This window comes from Equus asinus, chromosome 8, assembly GCF_041296235.1.
Source record: "Equus asinus isolate D_3611 breed Donkey chromosome 8, EquAss-T2T_v2, whole genome shotgun sequence".
Lineage (NCBI taxonomy): Eukaryota > Metazoa > Chordata > Mammalia > Perissodactyla > Equidae > Equus > Equus asinus.
Genome location: NC_091797.1, coordinates 57,122,323 through 57,141,447, shown reverse-complemented (window position 1 = coordinate 57,141,447; position 19,125 = coordinate 57,122,323). Strand labels below are relative to the sequence as shown.

At 39.9% G+C, this 19,125-nt stretch overlaps 1 protein-coding gene across 6 annotated transcripts in view; it reads left to right on the top strand.

The window, feature by feature from the left end:
- Positions 1–19,125, top strand: part of HIVEP1 (HIVEP zinc finger 1) — a 137,862-nt gene extending 118,737 nt beyond the window's left edge. For all 6 annotated transcript variants that reach the window (XM_070515623.1, XM_070515620.1, XM_070515622.1 and 3 more), the window contains 2 exons: positions 13,685–14,196; positions 15,746–19,125. In XM_070515623.1, the coding sequence (XP_070371724.1) occupies positions 13,685–14,196; positions 15,746–16,927 (1,694 nt within the window). In that variant the 3' untranslated portion in view covers positions 16,928–19,125. The remainder of the gene's footprint in view (positions 1–13,684; positions 14,197–15,745) is intronic.

Below are 19,125 nucleotides of genomic sequence, written 5' to 3'. Positions count from 1 at the left end.
ACTCAGCATCACTGTGGTCTAGAATTTTCCCCATAGAATAGACTGTCATCAAAGATAAGAACTTGGTTTGTTCCTACTTTATTGTTTCTGTCTATGTGTTAAAACCCTACCCATATCAACTCCACAGGATGTTATAAGGAGTAGCAGCGTACGTTGTGAAGTGTTTTATTTTACTGTCAATTTCATTTCCCCAGGAAAAATACAAATTATTAGGCATGTATTAGTAGTAGATGAAGTGGCTGACTTTTAGAAAAGTAGGAAGGAGAATCAATATTTTCAAGTATTACAGTTTTAAGTTTTGAAGTGTACATCTGCTGGTGGAGTGAAGCTCAGGTGTCCCAAGGCTGGTCAGTGTCAAATGATCTTATACGCTCCATTCTCCCTGCTTCCTCCTCGTGGGTTGGAGTCTCTCCCTGCCTCCTGGTTACACCGGGCAGTCTCCCCCTCTTAGGCATCAGGCTCACGGCAGTGGTTCCATCTGAGATTTTAGCTCCCACATAGGATTCTCTACCCATCTCAAGATTACTGCCTTACACTGTATAATAAATGAAAATAAGTGATAAAATTGTGTAAATGTAGGGTCTTTTTACATATAACTTGCTGTCTTTTCCCTTTTATGGTGAACAGTTTTTATCAAATGCTTTTGTAGCATCCTGGGATCTTGATGTTATTTTTCATATTCTTGGTCTAACATAAATCTGATATTAAACCCGTTGCACAGTACACTGCTAGACACCACACTGGGATTCCATTTGCTGCATGTCGATAATAAAAATTCAGGACAACACGGAGGTTTGGCCAGCAGTAAGGTGCCACCGCAGTTATCACAGTTAGCTTTCCTACCTTTATTCCTAAAGGTAGTGATTACAGTGCTTTTCAGATGCCTTTCATTACGCCTTCACTGCTGCTGTTGGTGAAAGACATCTGGTCTAGCTATATGAAAAGTGGAAGTCTGAAATAACCGAGTAAACTACCAGCTAAATATCCTTTGTCACCTAGATTTTTCTTAACGCAGTTGAAATTTGTCATTTAATAATGTTAATAGATTACAGATGCCTAAATTATACAGTGAATAAAGAAAAATAAGTAGCCAAATTTAGGAGCCGCATATCTTTTAGGAAACTAGTACTTTAAAAAGTCAGGTCTTGATCACTATGAAAATTTGTGACATTGTCTTCTCTAGATATTGAATAAAATTCCTAAGTGGTTTTGGTAATCACACTTCCTATTTCATGTCAACAGTGTAGTAGTTATGTCAGTAGAGGAGTCCTTAAGAAAGACTGTCAGGGGCCGGCCTGGTGGCACAGTGTTTAAGTGCACACGTTCTGCTTTGGCGGCCCGGGGTTTTCCGGTTCTGATCCCTGGTGTGGACATGGCACTGCATGGCAAGCCATGCTGCGGTAGGCATCCCACATATAAAGTAGACGAAGATGGGCATAGATGTTAGCTCAGGGCCAGTCTTCCTCAGCAAAAAGAGGAGGATTGGCAGCAGTTAGCTCAGGGCTAATCTTCCTAAAAAAAATACATAAATAAATAAAAATAAATAAATGAAAAGAAACATAGCCTATTAGATTCAGCACACTTCTTTGAAAGTCACATATGTGTGAATGATCAATGCTAACAGGATATGCAAGAACTTGCTACATATATTTAAGTCTTGATTAATTCAGACATCTGGGAAATGGGGTAAATCTTTTTAAAGAAAAGAAAAAACCACAAGGGTGTTGTTTGGAGACCCCTGTGCCACACTTTGCAGAATAGCAACCCAGAAACCTAAGGATAGTGTTTTTAGGTTTATAGGACAAATTTAGGAGTTTGGTCATTTAATTGATCTTTTCTGTAGCACACACATACTCATTACCGAGAAATAGCATCTCCAGCTTTCATTCATTCAACAAAATTTTATTAAATGCTCACTGAAGGTCAGACAGTGTTACTCTGGGATCCCATCATAATATTTATTTTTTAAACATCATCACCATTTGGTTTTGTTTTGGTCAGTTATGGAGTCCTGGGAAAAGTCCGAGTCTTTCTATACTCTGTTTATATTTCCTTATTCCCTTATGTCTGCTTGTTTCGTGTTTTCACCAAAAGTTTGCTCCAGATTTATTTCTGCTTTAACTTCAGTGTTTCTTTTCCTGGCGTTATCTTCAATCTTTATTTTTTTTGAGGATCCTAAACCTGTTTTCTACTTTGCTAACCACATGGTATCCAGGATGTCATTCACCTGCGTAAGGTGCATGTCCCCTGTTTGAGAGAGACTGTTTATTAAAGGTCAGTGTGAAGAAGGGGTGATGCAGGGCTAAGGACCCAGAGACCCCAAGGTCTTTTTAGTTCTTCACTGCCCTTAGCAACAGCAGGCTGGCTGTATGGCTACCCATTTTATCTTTGGCAGATGAATTCTTCTTCTGATTTTCAAATGGAGTAAATTTGGAGATGTTGGGAGATGTTTATTTTGAATTAAGCAGAAGGAATTATACATTTTTCTAAGCCAGCTGTTACTATTTGGACATTTGGCTAAAAGAAGTTTCCATGTAGTTTAAAACTAGCAACTCCAGCTGTAATTATAGTATGTGCTCATGAAAAGTCTAATCTCTCCTGCCCAGCTGCACACAGCCCTGTGTTCCTGCCGTGCACAGTTACGTAGTCTCAGGAATTTGTCTGTGTGTTCTGGGGTGTTCGTGAGTACCTTCTCATTTTCACCTTTTGTGTCAAAAATCATGCTGCCGGCTATTTGCTGTTCATGCCTTGATCCAAAGAATGTTTTTGTCAACAGAATGCTGGACTTCAATGCTAGGAATGTTAATATGTGCCCTCAACTGCCGAACTGGGGGAACCGTTTACTATGGCAAAGTGTGACTAGAAACATAATTCTTGTTGGAGTTTAAGTATTTAGGATACTGTGTGTAAGATGGTGTTAGAGCACAGGATTTAAAACCTGTCACATTTACCCTTAAAAATAATTTAAGTGAATTTTTCTAAATGAAATTCTTCCTAAATAAACCTTAGAATATGTTTTTGCCCTTAGGATTTTTATAGAAAACACTATTACTCCTTTTAGTAAAAATTGCCACGCATAATATAAAACCATAATAGGTCTTAGGGTTCATATTTAAACCAAAGAAGTGTTGATATCCTTAATGAACGACTAGATGTGACAGTCTTTTGGTTTACTTCCTAAAGTTAACAAACAGTAAGCTCTAGCCCATTATATTCTTAATGATCTTTTTGTCTTTGAAAAAAACAAAGACAAAAAAACTATTTCTGCAGTAGTTGCATGCTTTAAAAAACCTTTTCCCCATGCAGCTACTGTTTGTCTGGATTTCAGAATAAGACTTCTAAACATATGAGAAAAACAAAAACTACAGCAACAAAACAGTGTTGATCCCGGGGCGGGCAGGGTTGCTGACCTCCCTCCTGTGGAGCGTCTTGAAGGGCGTCCCTGGTGCCGTCCTCATGAATCTGACTCTTCCAGCAGGTGTCACTGTCTGGCAGCAATGGGAGGGCAGCTCATCCAGCTGATCTCAGAAAGATACTCTGGAAATAAATCGTTAGAGAAGTTATTTGACATAAGTTTATTGAAACATTTACTTTTGAAAAACAATATTGCTGCATTACATACCTGTTTTTCCTCTCTTGAATTTCAGTTCACAGGAAATAAAAGCATTAATTTTGTGCTTATGCAAAATTTTACAGTATTGGAAAAATTTATTTATAATGAGTAGGGAATGTGTCTAGGAGGACATAAATTAAATAGAACTTTTAAGGGTCATTTATTTATGAATTCCTTAAGCAATATGGATTCCTTATGTCTGTTCTGGAGTCCCTGGGAGATATCTGGCGGAAGACACAGCTTTACCCTCCGGAAGTATTACTGTCTATATTCGGCACACCAAGGAAAGAACAATTGTAACGTAGTAGTGAAAAGTCAGTGTATCTTATTGGGATAATAAAGGGACTCCGAAGTACATAAAAACCTGTTGCCAAATTCTGGCTTTGATGCTTTCTAATCATATGTAAGTTTCTTAATTTCCTCCTGTAAGATAGGTTTGCTGGCAGATCTCTCATGGAGTGGTTATTAGGTTTAAACATGATAGTAGAGTGTAGAAGTTGGCACACTTTCTGTAAAGGGCCAGGTAGTAGATATTTCCGACTTTGTGGGCCATAGAGTCTCTGTTGTGACTGCCTAACTCCGTGGTTATAGCACCAAAGCGGCCATAGACAATATGTAAACAAATGAGCTGGCTGTGCGCAATAAAACTGTATTTACAAGAACAGGCGGTAAGCTACATGTGGCCAGCAGCCATAGTTTGCCAACCCCTGATAGACTACATACTTAGTGTAGTACACTAGTAGTTTTTATATTAAATAACATGCTATCGCGAAATGAGCAATATCGTAAAGTCATAAATGGTAAATTTTTGGAGTAGTTAACGAGTCTGTGTTCTCGTCCTTGCTGGCTTGTGATCATAGAAAAGTCACTTTTCCTTTCTGGATCTTCTGTCAGCACAACTTCTAACTCAGTAGTAATATTCTTCTTTGGGGGTTGGGGTTATGGGAACAGCAAAGTAGTATGAAAGGACTTTTATTAGCATGAATCCAGAGGGCAGAGTTATTTGGGCTTTGTTTTGGTGCTATGGATATTTAAAAGGGTGCCATTGCCAGCTATCCATTTTGTCTTTTTTTCTGTCACCCTAAAATATCAACCCTGTTAACAAGTATATAGTGATCCAAAATTCGTTTGCTGATTTCCAGACTTTGACAGTCGTCTTCCCCTTCAGGGGTTTGCAGACGAAATGCACGCAGAGACATAAACGTTGTTCTTTCCTTGCCGTGGGAAGGAGAACTAGGGAAAGGAATCCCAGCCCTTCTAAGTGCTCTCCAAGCTCTAGGCAGGGGGCTCTGTCCAGGGAGAAAGAAAGGTCCAGGGAAGCCGCACCCTGTGTCTTCCCATCCATAATACTGCCAACCTCAATGTGAAATTTGGTGTGATCAAGGCAAAATCAAATTAAAAAGGAGCTAAATAATTTTATCCCCTTTCCCCATTAAAAAGTATATGATGTTCTTTTTAAATCCATCATATAAATTGCATTTACTGAAAATTTATATAATAAATTTAAAAGATTTATAGTATAACTAATTATTCTTAAACTTCTGTAGTCACTGTAAAATGCAGTGTATTTGTTGTGAAATTAAAAAGGTTCACTTATTAGTGTACACTCTTCTTTGGGATTGCATTTTATATGTTCTGTTCATAATCAGATTATGTGAAGCTTCTAATGTCTGTACCTATGAACATTCAACTCATACATATTTATAAGCTAGCTCATTGACTATAATTCATTGTTGACCTTCAGATCATTCTACAGTTAGGTTTTTTTAAAAATGATATTTCGCATAATGTGGCATGTTTAGCACAAGCTCAGGAGACAAAGCTGGGTTTCAGTCTCAGCTCTGACATTTGCGAGCTGTGGGCTCGACACTTTAAAATAATTAACTGTATGTTTCTTTTTAAAAAAATCATTGAGAAAATGTCAAATAAGTCCTTAATTAACCCTTGTTTTGGTTATGATCAAATAGTGTTGGTCTAGGTGTAGTGCTAAGCCAGGTTCTTTTGGAGTCTGCATGGCTGGAACCGGAGTAGAGCCACTGAGTCATTTTATGCATAATTGAATAGGAAATGCAGAAATACATTTACAAAATACAAGACAAAAACAATTTTAGGTGGTGAAAATTTAAAACATGTATATAGGGTAGGGTGTATTTTGGAGAAATTTCTTGTGCTTTTACGTTAACCAAGGGAAGTACTGGAATTGGTTTCAAGAATTAATACTTCTCTATTAAGCAAGTTTTTTCTTTCCTATTGTTTATCAGAAAGAAAAGTCTTGATGCAAGCTTATCTAAATGAGACAAAATATTGGTGTCAATAGAGTAAAATAAAGACCCTGGAGTATTGACATAATTTTTCTTTTAATGCCATTTTTTTAAAAGATTATTTCAATCTTACAGAAAAGTTGCATAACAAATGTAGAGAGTTCCTGTGCTGTTCGCCCAGCTTCCCCTAATGGTAGAATCTTACGTAACTGTAGACTGTTTGTCAGCACTGAGAAATGAACCTCAGCTCAATATTACTAACTAAAGTACAGAACTCCCTCAGATTTCACCAATTTTTGCACTCATATCCCTTTTCTGTCCCAGGATCTCCTTCAGGATCCCACATTGCATTTAGTCGTCACAGCTCCTTAGCCTCTTCCAGTGAGTTCTTCTGTCTTTCTCTCATCACCTTGACACTTCTGGAGAGTACTAGTAGTTATTGTGTAGGGTGTTTCTCGTTTGGGGTTTTCTGATACATACTCATGATTGGATAGAGGTTGTGCATTATTGGGAAGCTCCCATAGGATGGTGTGCTTTTCTTAGTGCATCATATCAGGGGTACGTTATGTCAGTGTGTTATTAGTCCTATCAGCCTTCATTACTTGGCTAAGGTGATGTCTGCTGGGACTCTCTTCTGTACTTACTGTTGCTGCCTTTATAAATATTAAGTATTTGTGGGAGATACTTTGAGACTATGCAGATATCTGGTTTATGCGTTGATGGATCTTGCCTGTGGTGAGTGTTAATGTGGTGGTTTAATTTATTAATTGGAATTTTTCTGCAAGGAGAAGTTACTATTTCTCCATTCGTTCAATCATCCATTGATTCATTTACATCAGTATGGACTCAAGGATATGTATTTTTATTCTTTGGGTTCTAATCCAATACAGTCGTTATTTATTGTCTAGCTCAAGTTCTCATTGGCCATTGAGAACTCTGAGGTCTGTTCCTGTCCCCTTTCAGTATGGCCCATCTCTTTTTCCTTATGCAGTTCCTTGCTTTCTGGCACCCCAGGACGTTCCAGCCCTGGAATCAACCTTGTCTCCACGGACCGCTGGGTCCCTTTACTGGAGAATGGTTATTTAGAAACCAAGATCTAGCTGCTGGGTAGTGGATTCCTTGCTACTGACCTGTCGTCACTTCCAGCCCCTCTCACTGGATAGAGCTAGAAAATGGATGTGTGTATGCTAACTGAGACATGCACACACATCTGTATTTACTTCTGTATCTGTGTGTGTATATACATGTATATACACACACTTATGTCATATATATAAATGAGAACATGAGTCCATACTGATAATTTCAATTCCAGTCCACCACCACAAAGTTTATTCTAGCCTTCTCCGTTTCCTTTGTTCTTTCACCTACAGTGAGAAACTTGAGTCTTATCTACATTATGTTTATATATTTCTTCAACTCCGATATACCAGTAAACTAGTTTCAGAAATCCTGACCCACCTGTGAAAAACAGATCTACAGTTACGGCGCAGTGTTTCTGTGCAGTTCTTTTGTCTTTAGCCTCCTCAGTATCTGGTCAGGACCCCTTTGCTGTGCTTACCTGAGTGGGACCTTTCCCCCGCCCCCTTCAGCGTGCTTGTGTGGTCATTTGTACTTCACGTAGAGTTGTCTGTCTCAACTTGCCTTCCATCTTAAATCTCCCTGCGTCCTGCTTGATTATGTTTTTATTCACATACAATAAAATTCACTTTATGGTGTACAGTTCTCTGGTGTTTGACAAATACATAGAATTATATGTTCACCTCATGGTTCTATACAGAACAGTTCCTTCACCCCCAAAATTCCCCTGTGCCACTCCTTTATAAGACAACAGCTCCCCCACCCAACAGCCCCCAGCAACCACTGATCTCTTTTCCTCCCTGCGGTTTTGCCTCTTCCAGTGTGTCATGAAAGGAATCATAGAATAGTAGTTTTAGGGGTCTGGTTTCTTTCACTTAGCAAAGTGCAGGTGAGATTCATCCGTGTTGTTGTGTGAGTCAATAGTTCATTCCTTTCTCTTGCGGAGGAGTATTCCATTGTATTGATGTGTCAGAGTTTTTAGCCACTGACCTGTTCAAAGATGTCTGGGTTGCTTCCAGTTTTTGGCAATTATGAATAAAGTTGCTATTGACATTCATGTACAGGTTTTTATGTGCGTGTACGTTTCCATTTCTCCAGGGTTTGATACTAGGAGTGGAATCTCTGGGTCATATGGCTAGTGTACATTTAGCTTTATAAGAAACTGTCAAACTGTTTTTCAAAGTGTCTGTACCATTTTACATTCCCACTGGCAGCACATGAGAGTCCAGTTGTTCTGCAATCTTACCAGCACTGGTTTTTAAAAAATAGTCTAATAGATATGTAGTGGTATTTCATTGTGGTTTTAATTTGCATTCCCCTAATGATTGATGACGTTGAACATCTTTTCATGTACTATTTGCTTTCCAGATGTCTTCTTTGGTGAAGTATTCAGAAATTTCGCCCATGTTTTAAAATGGATTGTTTGTTTTCTTATTGTTGAATTTTGATAGTTTTTTTGTGTATTCTGGATATAATCCCTTTGTCAGAAGTGTGATTTGCAGATGGTTTCTCCCAGTCTGTGGTTTGTCTTATTGTTCTCTTTTGCAGTGTCTTTCTCAGAGAAAAACCTCAATATTGTAAACCCCAGTTTATCAATTTTTTCTTTTATTGATTGTGCTTTTAGTGTAATATGTAAGAAATCTGTCTAATCCAGTCACATAGATTCTCTACAGTTTTCTTCAAAAAGTTTTATAGTTTTAGATTTTACATTTAGGTGTACAATCTCCTTTGAGTTATTTGTGTAAGATATGTATCAATATTCATTTTTTAGTGTGTGGATGTCCACTAGTGTCAGCACCATTTATTGAAAAGACTACCCTTTCTTCATAGAATTCCCTTTGTCAAAATTTAGCTAAGTATATCTGTGGGGTTTTTATCTCTGCACTCTCTCTTCCAATCTGTTGATGCTATATGTCCATCCTTTTGCCAGTACCACACTGTCTTTAATGGGAGTACTTCACCTTCTCTCCTTTTTCAAAATTGTTTTGGCTGTTCTAGTTTTGATTCTTTTCCATAGAAATTTTAGAATCTTGTTGTCAATATCTGAAAAATGTTTGTGAGGTTTTTAATGGAATTGAATTGCATCTTTAGATCAAATTGGGGAGAAATGCTATCTTAACAATATCCAGACTTCCAATCTATGAATATGGTATATCTCTTCATTTCTTTCCCATCTTTGATTTCTTTAACCACTGTTTTGTAGCTTTCACTATACAGATGCTGCACATTTTAAAATTTATATCTAAATATTTCATTCTTTTGGTGGTATTGTAAATAGTATTGTATTTTTAATTTTGAATTCCAGTTGTTCATTGGTAGGGCATGGAATTTTTCATAGATTTCCTTATTGTCCTTTTAATGTCTGTGAGATCTGCAGTGATGTCTCCTCTTCCTTTCCTAATATTGGTAATTTATATCCCCTCTCTCTGTTTTCCTTTTGTCAATTTCATTATTTCTGTTCTCATTTTTATTATTTCTTTCCTACTCCTTACTTTAGGTTTAGCTTTCTTTTTCTAATTTCTAAAGGTGAGAACTTAGATTATTTACTTGAGACCTTTCTTCTTTACTAATAAAAGTGTTTGATATCAGTAAATTTCCCACTAACCACTGCTTTAATTGCATCCCACAAATTTTGGATGTTATATTTTAATTTTCATCCAGTCAAAATATTTCTAGCTTTTCTTTGAAACTTTCTCTTTGACCCGTTGTTAAGTATGTTGTTTAATTCTGGAATATTGGGGATTTTTCAGATATCTTCCAGTTATTGATTTCTAGTTTAATTCTGTTTTCATCTAAAAACATACTCTGTGATTTCTATTCATTTAAATTTGTTGGGGTTGGTTTTGTAACTCAGGATATGGTGTATATTGGTGAATGTTCCATGTACACTTACAAGAAAACTATATTCTGGTGTCATTGGGTGGAACAGTCTATAACTGTTAGGTCTAGTTGATTGATAGTGTTTGTAGGTCCTCTGTGTTTTTACTGATCCTCTATATACTTGTTCCATCAATTACTGAGAGTGGAGTGTTAAAGTCATCAGCTGTAATTGTGAATTTATTACTCTTTTCAGTATTAGCCTCTTTTATTTTGAATCTCTGGTTTAGTTGCTGCATATTTAGGATTGTTATATGTTCATAGCGAGTTAACCCCTTTATCATTACCTAGTGCTCCTGTTTATCCTTTATAATATTTTTTGTTCTGAAGTCTACTTGGTCTGATATTAGTATAGTTTATCCAGCTATATTTTAGTTAATGATTTAAGGTGTATCTCCGAACTTCACCTTCAGTCTATTTATGTCTTTGTATCTAAAATTGATTTCTTGTAAACAGTATTTGGAACTTGCTTTTTTATCCATTCTAGCAATCTCTGTCTTTTAATTCATGTGTTAGACCATTTTTTTTAGTGATGTTATTCACGTAGTTGGGATAAAATCTACCATCTTGCCAGCTGTTTTCTATTTGCTTCATTTTATGTTTCTTCTTTTTATGCCTTAATTGAGCATTGTTTACGATTCTATTTTATTTCCTCTATTGACTCCCTTTTAAAAACATGTAATTGTCTACCTTCAAATAATATTACATTGCTTTCCATGTAGCATAAAGACTTTATAACAGTATATGCACAATTCCTCCTTTCCATCCTTTGTGCTATTGTTATCATACCTTTACATTTATATATGCAGTAAACACACGATACATTGTTACTGTTTTTCTGTGGACATTCAGTTATCTTTTAGAGCAAGCAATTAAACATTTGGGAAGTAATTTTACCTTCGTTTATTACCTTCTTATGTCTGATGCTCTTTGTTTTTTGGTGTAGATCCAAGTTCCCATCTGATGCCATATTTTCTCTACCTGAAGAGCTTCCTTTAACATTTATTATCAAGTAGGTTTGCTGGCAATGAATCTGCTCAGTTTTTCTTTTTCAAAGACAGTCTGTATTTCTCCTTCTTCTTTGAAAGTTATTTTAATAGGCATAGAATTCTGGGTTTGACAGTTTTCTTGTTGTCACCATTACTGTCTTTTTCATTTGTAGCATTTTATTTCATTCTTTTCCTAGTTTTCCATCTCTCAACTGAAATTCCCACCTGATTTTCTATGTTATCTTCATTTTCCATCAGAGCCTTTAGCATATTAATCGTAATTATTTTAAATTCTCTGACAGTTCTGACATCTGTGTTATATCTGGCCAGTTCTGGTTGCTTTTCCTCTTCTGACTGTGTTTTTTCTTGCTTTTTTGTATGCCTTGTAATTTTTGTTGGAAGCTGGACATCTTATGTAAAACAGTAGAGATAATGTAAATCGGTTTTATGCCTGGCAATGGGCAGGCCTCCTCCTGCTAAGCCTTTGGTGTGAGAGTTAGAATTTTTCTAGTTAGAAGCTGGACTGGGTTTGAGAGATTTGTTGTTGCCATGACTACCTCAGTGCACCAGAGGCTTCAGATGCCCATAGAGGTACCTTGTGTTTGAGGTGGGGGATGGATTACGAGAGCAGTGCCTCATCAGTTCTAGTTTTTTTTCGGTCTTCCCTTTGTACTGTTCCTCACAGGGAGCGCCCTCTTGTTCTTCTCTCCCTCTCCCAGAAGTATTGTGCTGTTACCTGTCATGGAAAGCTCTTTAGCTTGGTCGTAGCGGGTGAGCAGGAGGGCAGCGTGCCGTCTCTGTTCTGAGTCAGACTCAGTCTTCTCTGTGTACCATGTTCTTGGGTTTCTGGGCTATGGCCCTCTCACTGCCCTACCCCTCCCTCAGCTATTGTGCCGGACTCAGCCGGTAATCTTGTCCCTCCTCAAGGAGTAGATTGTGTTTTTTCTCCCATTTGTTCCCTTTCCCCACTGCAGTGGGTGTTCACCAGGGTCTCGAGGGCAGTCACACTTGTTGCCCTTCCCTTCACAGGATCAGGTTTTTGTTCCTGGTGGGGAGAGGGAGCGTGGAGCCAGGTGGAATTCCTTGCCCTGTCTGTGTAGCTACTGCTCCTCTCCCCCAGCTCTGGACCACAGTGGACACTTAGCGCTCTTTTCTGTGAGTGCTTGGGTGGGGCTCGTGGCATAGAGCCTGCAAGAGAGTGTTGCCCAGAGGATTCACACAGTCCTGCCAGCCCACACGCAGCTCTGACCAGTCTGTCAGCTGTTGAGCTGATCTCCTCTGACCAGCGTCCTGTTGCATCTGCTCCAGATGACGCAAGCTGTGTCTTCTCTCTTCCTACAGACACTGTCTGCCTAGAGTTTGGGCTATTTGAGTGTCTGGGATCCCAGCTTTATGACGGGTTGGGAAAAAGTTGTAAATTTAAAATTAGGCTTGCTTTTCTTTTTTAGAAAAAGGAATATTTTTTAAGGTAAAGGACGTTTCATCCTAGTTCATCTTTGCAGCAGGGTTCCCTCTGATGAAAAAAATCACCTCCCTCTGCAGTAACCTGTTCCTCCTCCTCATCCAGTTTCTTCTGTTTTTCACCAATTCAATAAATTGATATTATTTTATAGCAAAATAGTAGAACCCTCGAAGGGAAAAGCTTATGAAATCACATATTAAAGGAACCTAAATGCATGTGTTTTATCTTTGAATGTTTAGAAGTTACATGTGCTCAAGATAAACAACATAAAAGTTCTAGTTCATTCCATCTCCTAGAAATAATCACCCTCAAATGTTTTAGTGTTGATTCCTTGAGATTTTTCTCTAAGCTCTTACCTTTGTGCAATAGAAAGAGTAGTAAAATAAATTAATATACAGACCATTTGGGAAAGCCAGGAAATAGACCTATTGCTTATTTCTCTGTTTACATTTTTTTCTCTTCAAAAAAATACGTGTAATTGCAGAAGGAATTCCAGCTCAGCTGGACATGGGCAGGTGTCTTCTTCATTGTAGTGCATTGAGAAAGAATTGAGGTAGACGTTTCCTCCCCATTTAATTTTATAAGAGAAAGAGCCTCTAATTTTGCAAGATTTTGAATAGATAAGGTTTTAAACCGAGTTCCACACGAGCTTATGAGAATTTTGAAACTATTCCCGGGCCAGTCTTGAATGTTCCTTGTTAAACACAGTCTCCCATGACGTTATGAGGCTGATAGGAGTGACTTGTGGTTAACGTTCCGCTTCCTCTGGGGAGTGGATTGAATCATCATGGAAGAAACATCCTGGGAAAATTTAGCACCTCTCTTAGTAAACAAGTAGTAGAAGGAGGCGTAAATATGAGAGAGGACTACTCCTCAGAGGACGGTGGAAACATCTAAAATATGATTCAAGTGTTAAGGAACATTATTTTGCTTACAAATACAAAATGCTATCAGGTTTTTGCTTTTGTTTTAATTTGTTCAATAAAGGGAGATACAAAGAAGTAGATTCAGAAAAGAATTGTATTGAACTGTTAAATTTTTTTTATATAGTTTAGTTTCTTTTGGGGATTTTACAAGTATAACATTCGAGGGCTTCATTTCTGATTTTCGTTATGCATTACCTTCTGCCTGCCTACTCTCCCAAGACTCATTTCATGCTCCGCGTCCCTAACAAAGCCCCCCCGGTCATGCCACTCTGTCAGCACCTCACTTCTGAATCCCTCTTAAACTGACGGACGTTCTTCCCCATGTCCGTCTACTCAATTGAATCGTAGGCTTTTTGCGGGTGGAGTCCTTGTCTTTTATATTTCTCACAGTATTGCCAAGCTTATAAAGAATAAAAGATTGCATTTGTCTACTTGCAAAATCTTCTGTAACATACTCTATTGGTTGTTTCTATTAGATGAAAAACAAAGATTCAGTTACGAGCGGTCTGGATATGATCTTGACGAATCTGATGGCGCAGATGAGGACGATAATGAAAACGAAGATGACGATGAAGACAGCCAGGCTGAATCAGTCCTGTCGGCAGCTCCCTCCATCACGGCCAGCCCGCAGCATCTTCCGTCGAGAAGTAGCCTGCAGGACTCTGTGAGTGCAGACGAAGACGTCAGGATTACCGATTGCTTTTCTGGGGTGCATACGGACCCGAGGGACGTTCTGCCCAGAGCGCTGCCCACCAAGATGACCGTGCTGAGCACAGTGCAGTCGGACTACAGGACGGAGACACAGTCTCCGGCGAAGAACGGGCAGCAGGCTGCAGGTGACGAAGATGCGGCAGCTACTCCTGCAGACTCCTCCAGGTCCCCTGAAGCGGCCCCCAGGTCCCCGTGTCAGCAGATGTCTGTGGACTACCCTGAATCAGCAGAAATACTGAGAAGTTCTGTGGCAGGAAAGGCTGTAGCTTTAACACAGGTACATGGTTTGTTGTTGTTTGTTTAATCCATTAAATATGGGGAACCTAGTGGCTTAAGAAAATAATGTACTTAAATTATTTGCGTATGGCTAGATAGTTTGTTTAAGCTTATTTTTTGTTTTATTTCAGGGCAAAGAACATTTATGTCCTGAGAGTTCTTGTGAGGTGTTTTAAACAGAATTCACATATTCTATTATAAATCTGTGAAAGAATCAAAAGGATCTTTAAAAATAAGCTCTATTATTATTTGCTTTTTATTTTTAATCTTGAAATAAAGAAATATGTATGCACCAGTTGAGAGCCTGGGTTCTTCCCCCACGGCCTCCTCTGAGTTCTTTTCCCCTGGCGCTATGGCAGCTCTGCACTAGATAGCATTTTGCATTTTGTGCCTGTCAGCAAGACAGCTACCAGTTTCTATGGCAAAGTTAATGTGACCCAAAAAACCTATCAAGAAGTTCCCTTTGCCTGAAGAGTCAAATTGCCGTGGCAGCTTGGGAAAGCTTCCTACCCAAAACTAGCCCAGGGCCAGACACGGGCCTGCCTCCTGAGGGTCACCCTCAGTGCACTGTGACGCTGGAGGAGTGTTTACTTCTGGGAGGAACACATTCTTCTCTCCTTCATGATTCTGTCACCTCTAGTGTGTATTGACGATTGCAGTAGGATTTCCAAATGTGGCATGTTTTGGTTTGCTAGGTAATGCTGGAGAAAAAAGACTATGAAAGCTTGGATGTCTATAGACCATCCTAAATGGATATAATTTAGTTAAATTACATTGATATTTAAATTATGTTAATATTTAAATTAAATTAGTATATAAATTAATGTAGCTTTGTAATACAGATATTATCAAGAAAAAGCTAATATTTAGCTGATGGTCTTGAGTGGAGGGGAGGATTGGCAAGATTTAGCCCCACTCATAGCATTTCATGCTTTCATATTGGTCACTGTGCTCGAAGCTTCTCTATGCCAAAATCTCCCTCATACCTGCCATGCCTGGAAATCTGGTTTTCAGTAGACATTTCATAAACGTATGAATGAATGAGTGAACAAATGAAAAACTGCAGAGCTTTTTATTAGTGACAACTCTTTATTTCATAAATGAATAATCCTCCAGTTAATTTTTCCACTTGAGTTGATACTCATAGCCAACCAATATCTCAGTTTCTCAGTAACTTTCAAACTCTAAAATAGGGTGGTGCTAGTGGTGCCAGCAGTAACAACAACAGAAGAATATAATTATGGCCACCTCTCAGAGTTAATTTTAGTATAGACAAGACAATATCCAGGAAATTTGTTTGAAAACACAACGTACCATGCAAAATTTGTTGCCGTTATTTGTACTAGAAAATAAAGAAAGAGATTAAAGACATAATACATTTTTAATTGGAGATTTATTTTTTTTGATCGAAATAGAATTTTTAGCAAGCTTATAATTTTTGTGAAATACAGATACACGTACTTGCACCTCATTAGGAAGAATAGGTCTTAGGCTAGCATTTTAGCTCAGGACTAAGAGCTGTAAAAGGATTGTGCTTTCTTGTCTTGTAGAACGCATCGTCTGTCAGCCTTCCTGCTCCTGCAGCTGAGCGCAGCCCTGAGACAGCAGCAGGGCTCCCTCCCTTGGCCTCGCCTCAGCCCGACACTCAAGAACACAAGCAGCACATAGCTCTCCAGCCGACTCCAGGCCTGCCTTCTCCCCACACTCATTTGTTCAGCCACCTCCCTCTGCATTCCCAACAGCAATCAAGGACACCTTATAATGTGGTTCCAGTTGGGGGCATCCACGTGGTTCCTGCTGGCCTCACATATTCCACGTTTGTACCCATTCAGGCTGGCCCAATGCAGCTCACGTTCCCTGCCGTCAATGTCATTCACCGAACTGTGGGCACTCCTGGGGATACGATCACGGAAGTTTCTGGCACTACAAACCCCACTGGAGTGGCTGAATTGAGCAGTGTCGTGCCATGTATTCCCATTGGCCAAATCCGTGTGCCAGGCCTTCAGAACCTGGGTACGCCGGGCCTGCAGCCGCTTCCTTCGCTGGGCATGGAGGCCGTGAATATTCTGGGCCTGGCCAACGCCAGCCTCGGCCCGCAGGTGCACCCGCCGGGGCTCGCTCTGAACGCCGTGGGCCTGCAGGTGCTGGCCGCAAACCCCTCCTCGCAGAGCAGCCCCGGCGCGCAGGCGCACATTCCGGGCCTCCAGATCCTCAACATAGCCTTGCCCACTTTAATCCCCTCCGTTAGTCAAGTGACCGTTGACGCCCAGGGAGCGCCCGAAATACCCGCCCCCCAAGCCAGAGCGCGCGAGGCGCCACCCGAGCCGCCTGCCGTGGCCACTGCGACTCAGGGCAGCAGGACCGCGTCTCCTCAGGGCTCCCCTCAGGTCCCGCGGGCAAATGCTAACAAAGTGCTAGAGCCGCCCGCCCCCGCGAGGGACCACGCGAGCCTCCAGGGCTCGAGTGAGATGGACACGGGGAAGGCGGCCTCCGTGAATCATGTGAAGCTCAAGCAGGAGCCCCCTTGTGTTCAGGGCCAACCAGCAGCCGCGGCAGAGCGTCTGCGGAAGGCGCGTCCAGAAGCTTCCACAGAGCCGTCGGGCCCGCACACTCTCCCTCCAGACAGACAGGGGCCCCGGCCCGCAGCGCTGCCCCGCAGGCAGGCCACTGCTCAGTTCAGTGACGTGAGCAGCGACGACGACGAAGACAGGCTTGTGATAGCAACCTGGTAGCTTTTTATTTTTTAGGGTTTTTTTGTTTTGTTTTCTATAACACTTAAAGGTTTCTTTGAAACCCCTCCTTTCCTTAAAGCACATTTTTCTGACATGAACTCATGACTAATCTTTGTGCAATCATGAACTTTTGACCAATAATTGTTGTTTTGTGTCAGCTCCAGCCATTTTTGTACATGTTGTATAGACAATTGTGCCTTTTAGGAGTTTTATGTTTAGAAACTGTACAGACTGTTGAATATCTATATACATAAAATATATATTATATATGTATATGAAAACTAGGTAGTTATTTGTGTTTAGTGAGAAAAACCTGTCAAATAAATCAAATGATTAAATTATATGTTGCACTGTTAAATATGAATTTTTATGGCTGTGGGGCAGAGTTTCTGTGTATAAATTAGTATGTATACTCCATATTTATTGTATTCATATTAGTCTTTGAAAATGGGTCTGTCCTTCTTGTGTAAGACAGTAACTTTACACTTCAGACAGATTTTCTGTGTTCTGAAATGTTTCAGTAAAACATTGTTTACTGACTTTACCATTGCTTCGCTTGTGCCTTCTGTCTATCACCTGTGGTCAGTGGTCTGCATTCAGAATCCAGCCCGCCTTCTTTCCACACTCAGCCCACCCTTAATTTTGAGAAACGGGGGCTTTAGTGGTGTTACCACCGTGTGACTCTCACTGAAATCCATACAACTGGGAGACCTGTTTTTGTTACTTGCGAGGGGTAATTTGTACCTGTTAACGTATTAGAAGAGTCAGGATTTAAGAACACTTTCGGTAAGTATGGGTAGCGTGCAGCCTGAGATGGGCCAAGTTCCTGAATGTGGGTCTGACGGTTTCTGGTAAGTGTAAAACAAGTTCCAGAACAATCATCCTGAGAGCTTGGCTTGGGCGAGGCTGTGAGCTCTGTCCCTCAGGCTCCACGCCCCGTCTGCTCATGAGCCGCGGGCTCGTCTTCCCCTCAGTCCTACTTGCTACACCCGGAGAGCTCTGTCAGTCCCAAACCACAGAGGGGCCAAGGTTTCCAGAAGAACCGAATGCAGACTGCTAACTTACGTGACTCTCTTCAGAAATGATGACTTCCTGTCTTGGGAGGCTCAGCTGTCCCTACTCATTCAGAAAAATGGGAAGGGGAACCCACAATTACCACTGCACTGATTTGCATTATTCCCTAAGCATTATGGGTGCTAGGTTTGTGAGAAAATGTTTTAGTGTTGGACTTTGAATATTTAGCACATCATTAAGGCAGTATATTCATATTTTTAAAGGCCTGCTTCGGGGATATGAAGGTGGTGAGACAACAGAGCAGAGGGGAAGTATTCTAAGGAGTTTGGAGTCCCCACTACCAGCCAGCCCCTCCTTCACGTCTGTGACTTTGGGAAAGACACCTGCCATGTCTGAGTCTAAAGTGTGGTCTCTAGGATGTGCCCAGCCCCAGCAGGCTCTGCTGATTCTGTGATGGTCTCCATGCTTCAATTTACATTTACACTTTCTCACAGATTAAAGTAACAAAATTCCCCAAAATAATAAAACTACATTTCATAGTCTAAGATTTGAAAAAAGTTCTGAAAACTTCTTTGTAAGAATTACCTTGCTCTATCAGTAGAGTTGTTGCAACTGAGGTTCATTATCACGTTTATCAAAATTAGTAAGTTTTTTCTTTGTGTCATACCTTTATATTATACTTTTATGGCCTGAAATTTTAAAGCAGTATAATAAGCATTTACCCTAATCATATTCTAGGTTTACGACTTCTCTGAATTCAGAAGTAATGCTCATAATTTCGGCGTTGAGATGTTTTAGTTTGTACAGATAGAGTTTTCTTAATTTGAAGAATTCCTACATTTAACCAAATACTAAGTATTGTGATATGCTTGGATTTTCCCTTGAAAATGTCCTAAAGCTGTATATATCTTAAGCTTATTCTGTACTCTTGACTTCTCCAGATTCATTGCATTGTACCCATACCTTTAATGTTACTGGTCTTAATGTAGCACATGAGCAAAATATAAGGGAATAATTTTGAACTGTTTCTCCAAAGTTGTCTTTTCCCAAGGAGCACTGTTGTTCTCAAATACAAATGCCTTAGAAATAATGTAATTCAGAGAGCTGGTGAGACTACCTTTGGCTTTGATTCTGTTGTACTGTCATGAAAGACTCACGTCAGTAGAGAACTAAAGTGCAGTGAC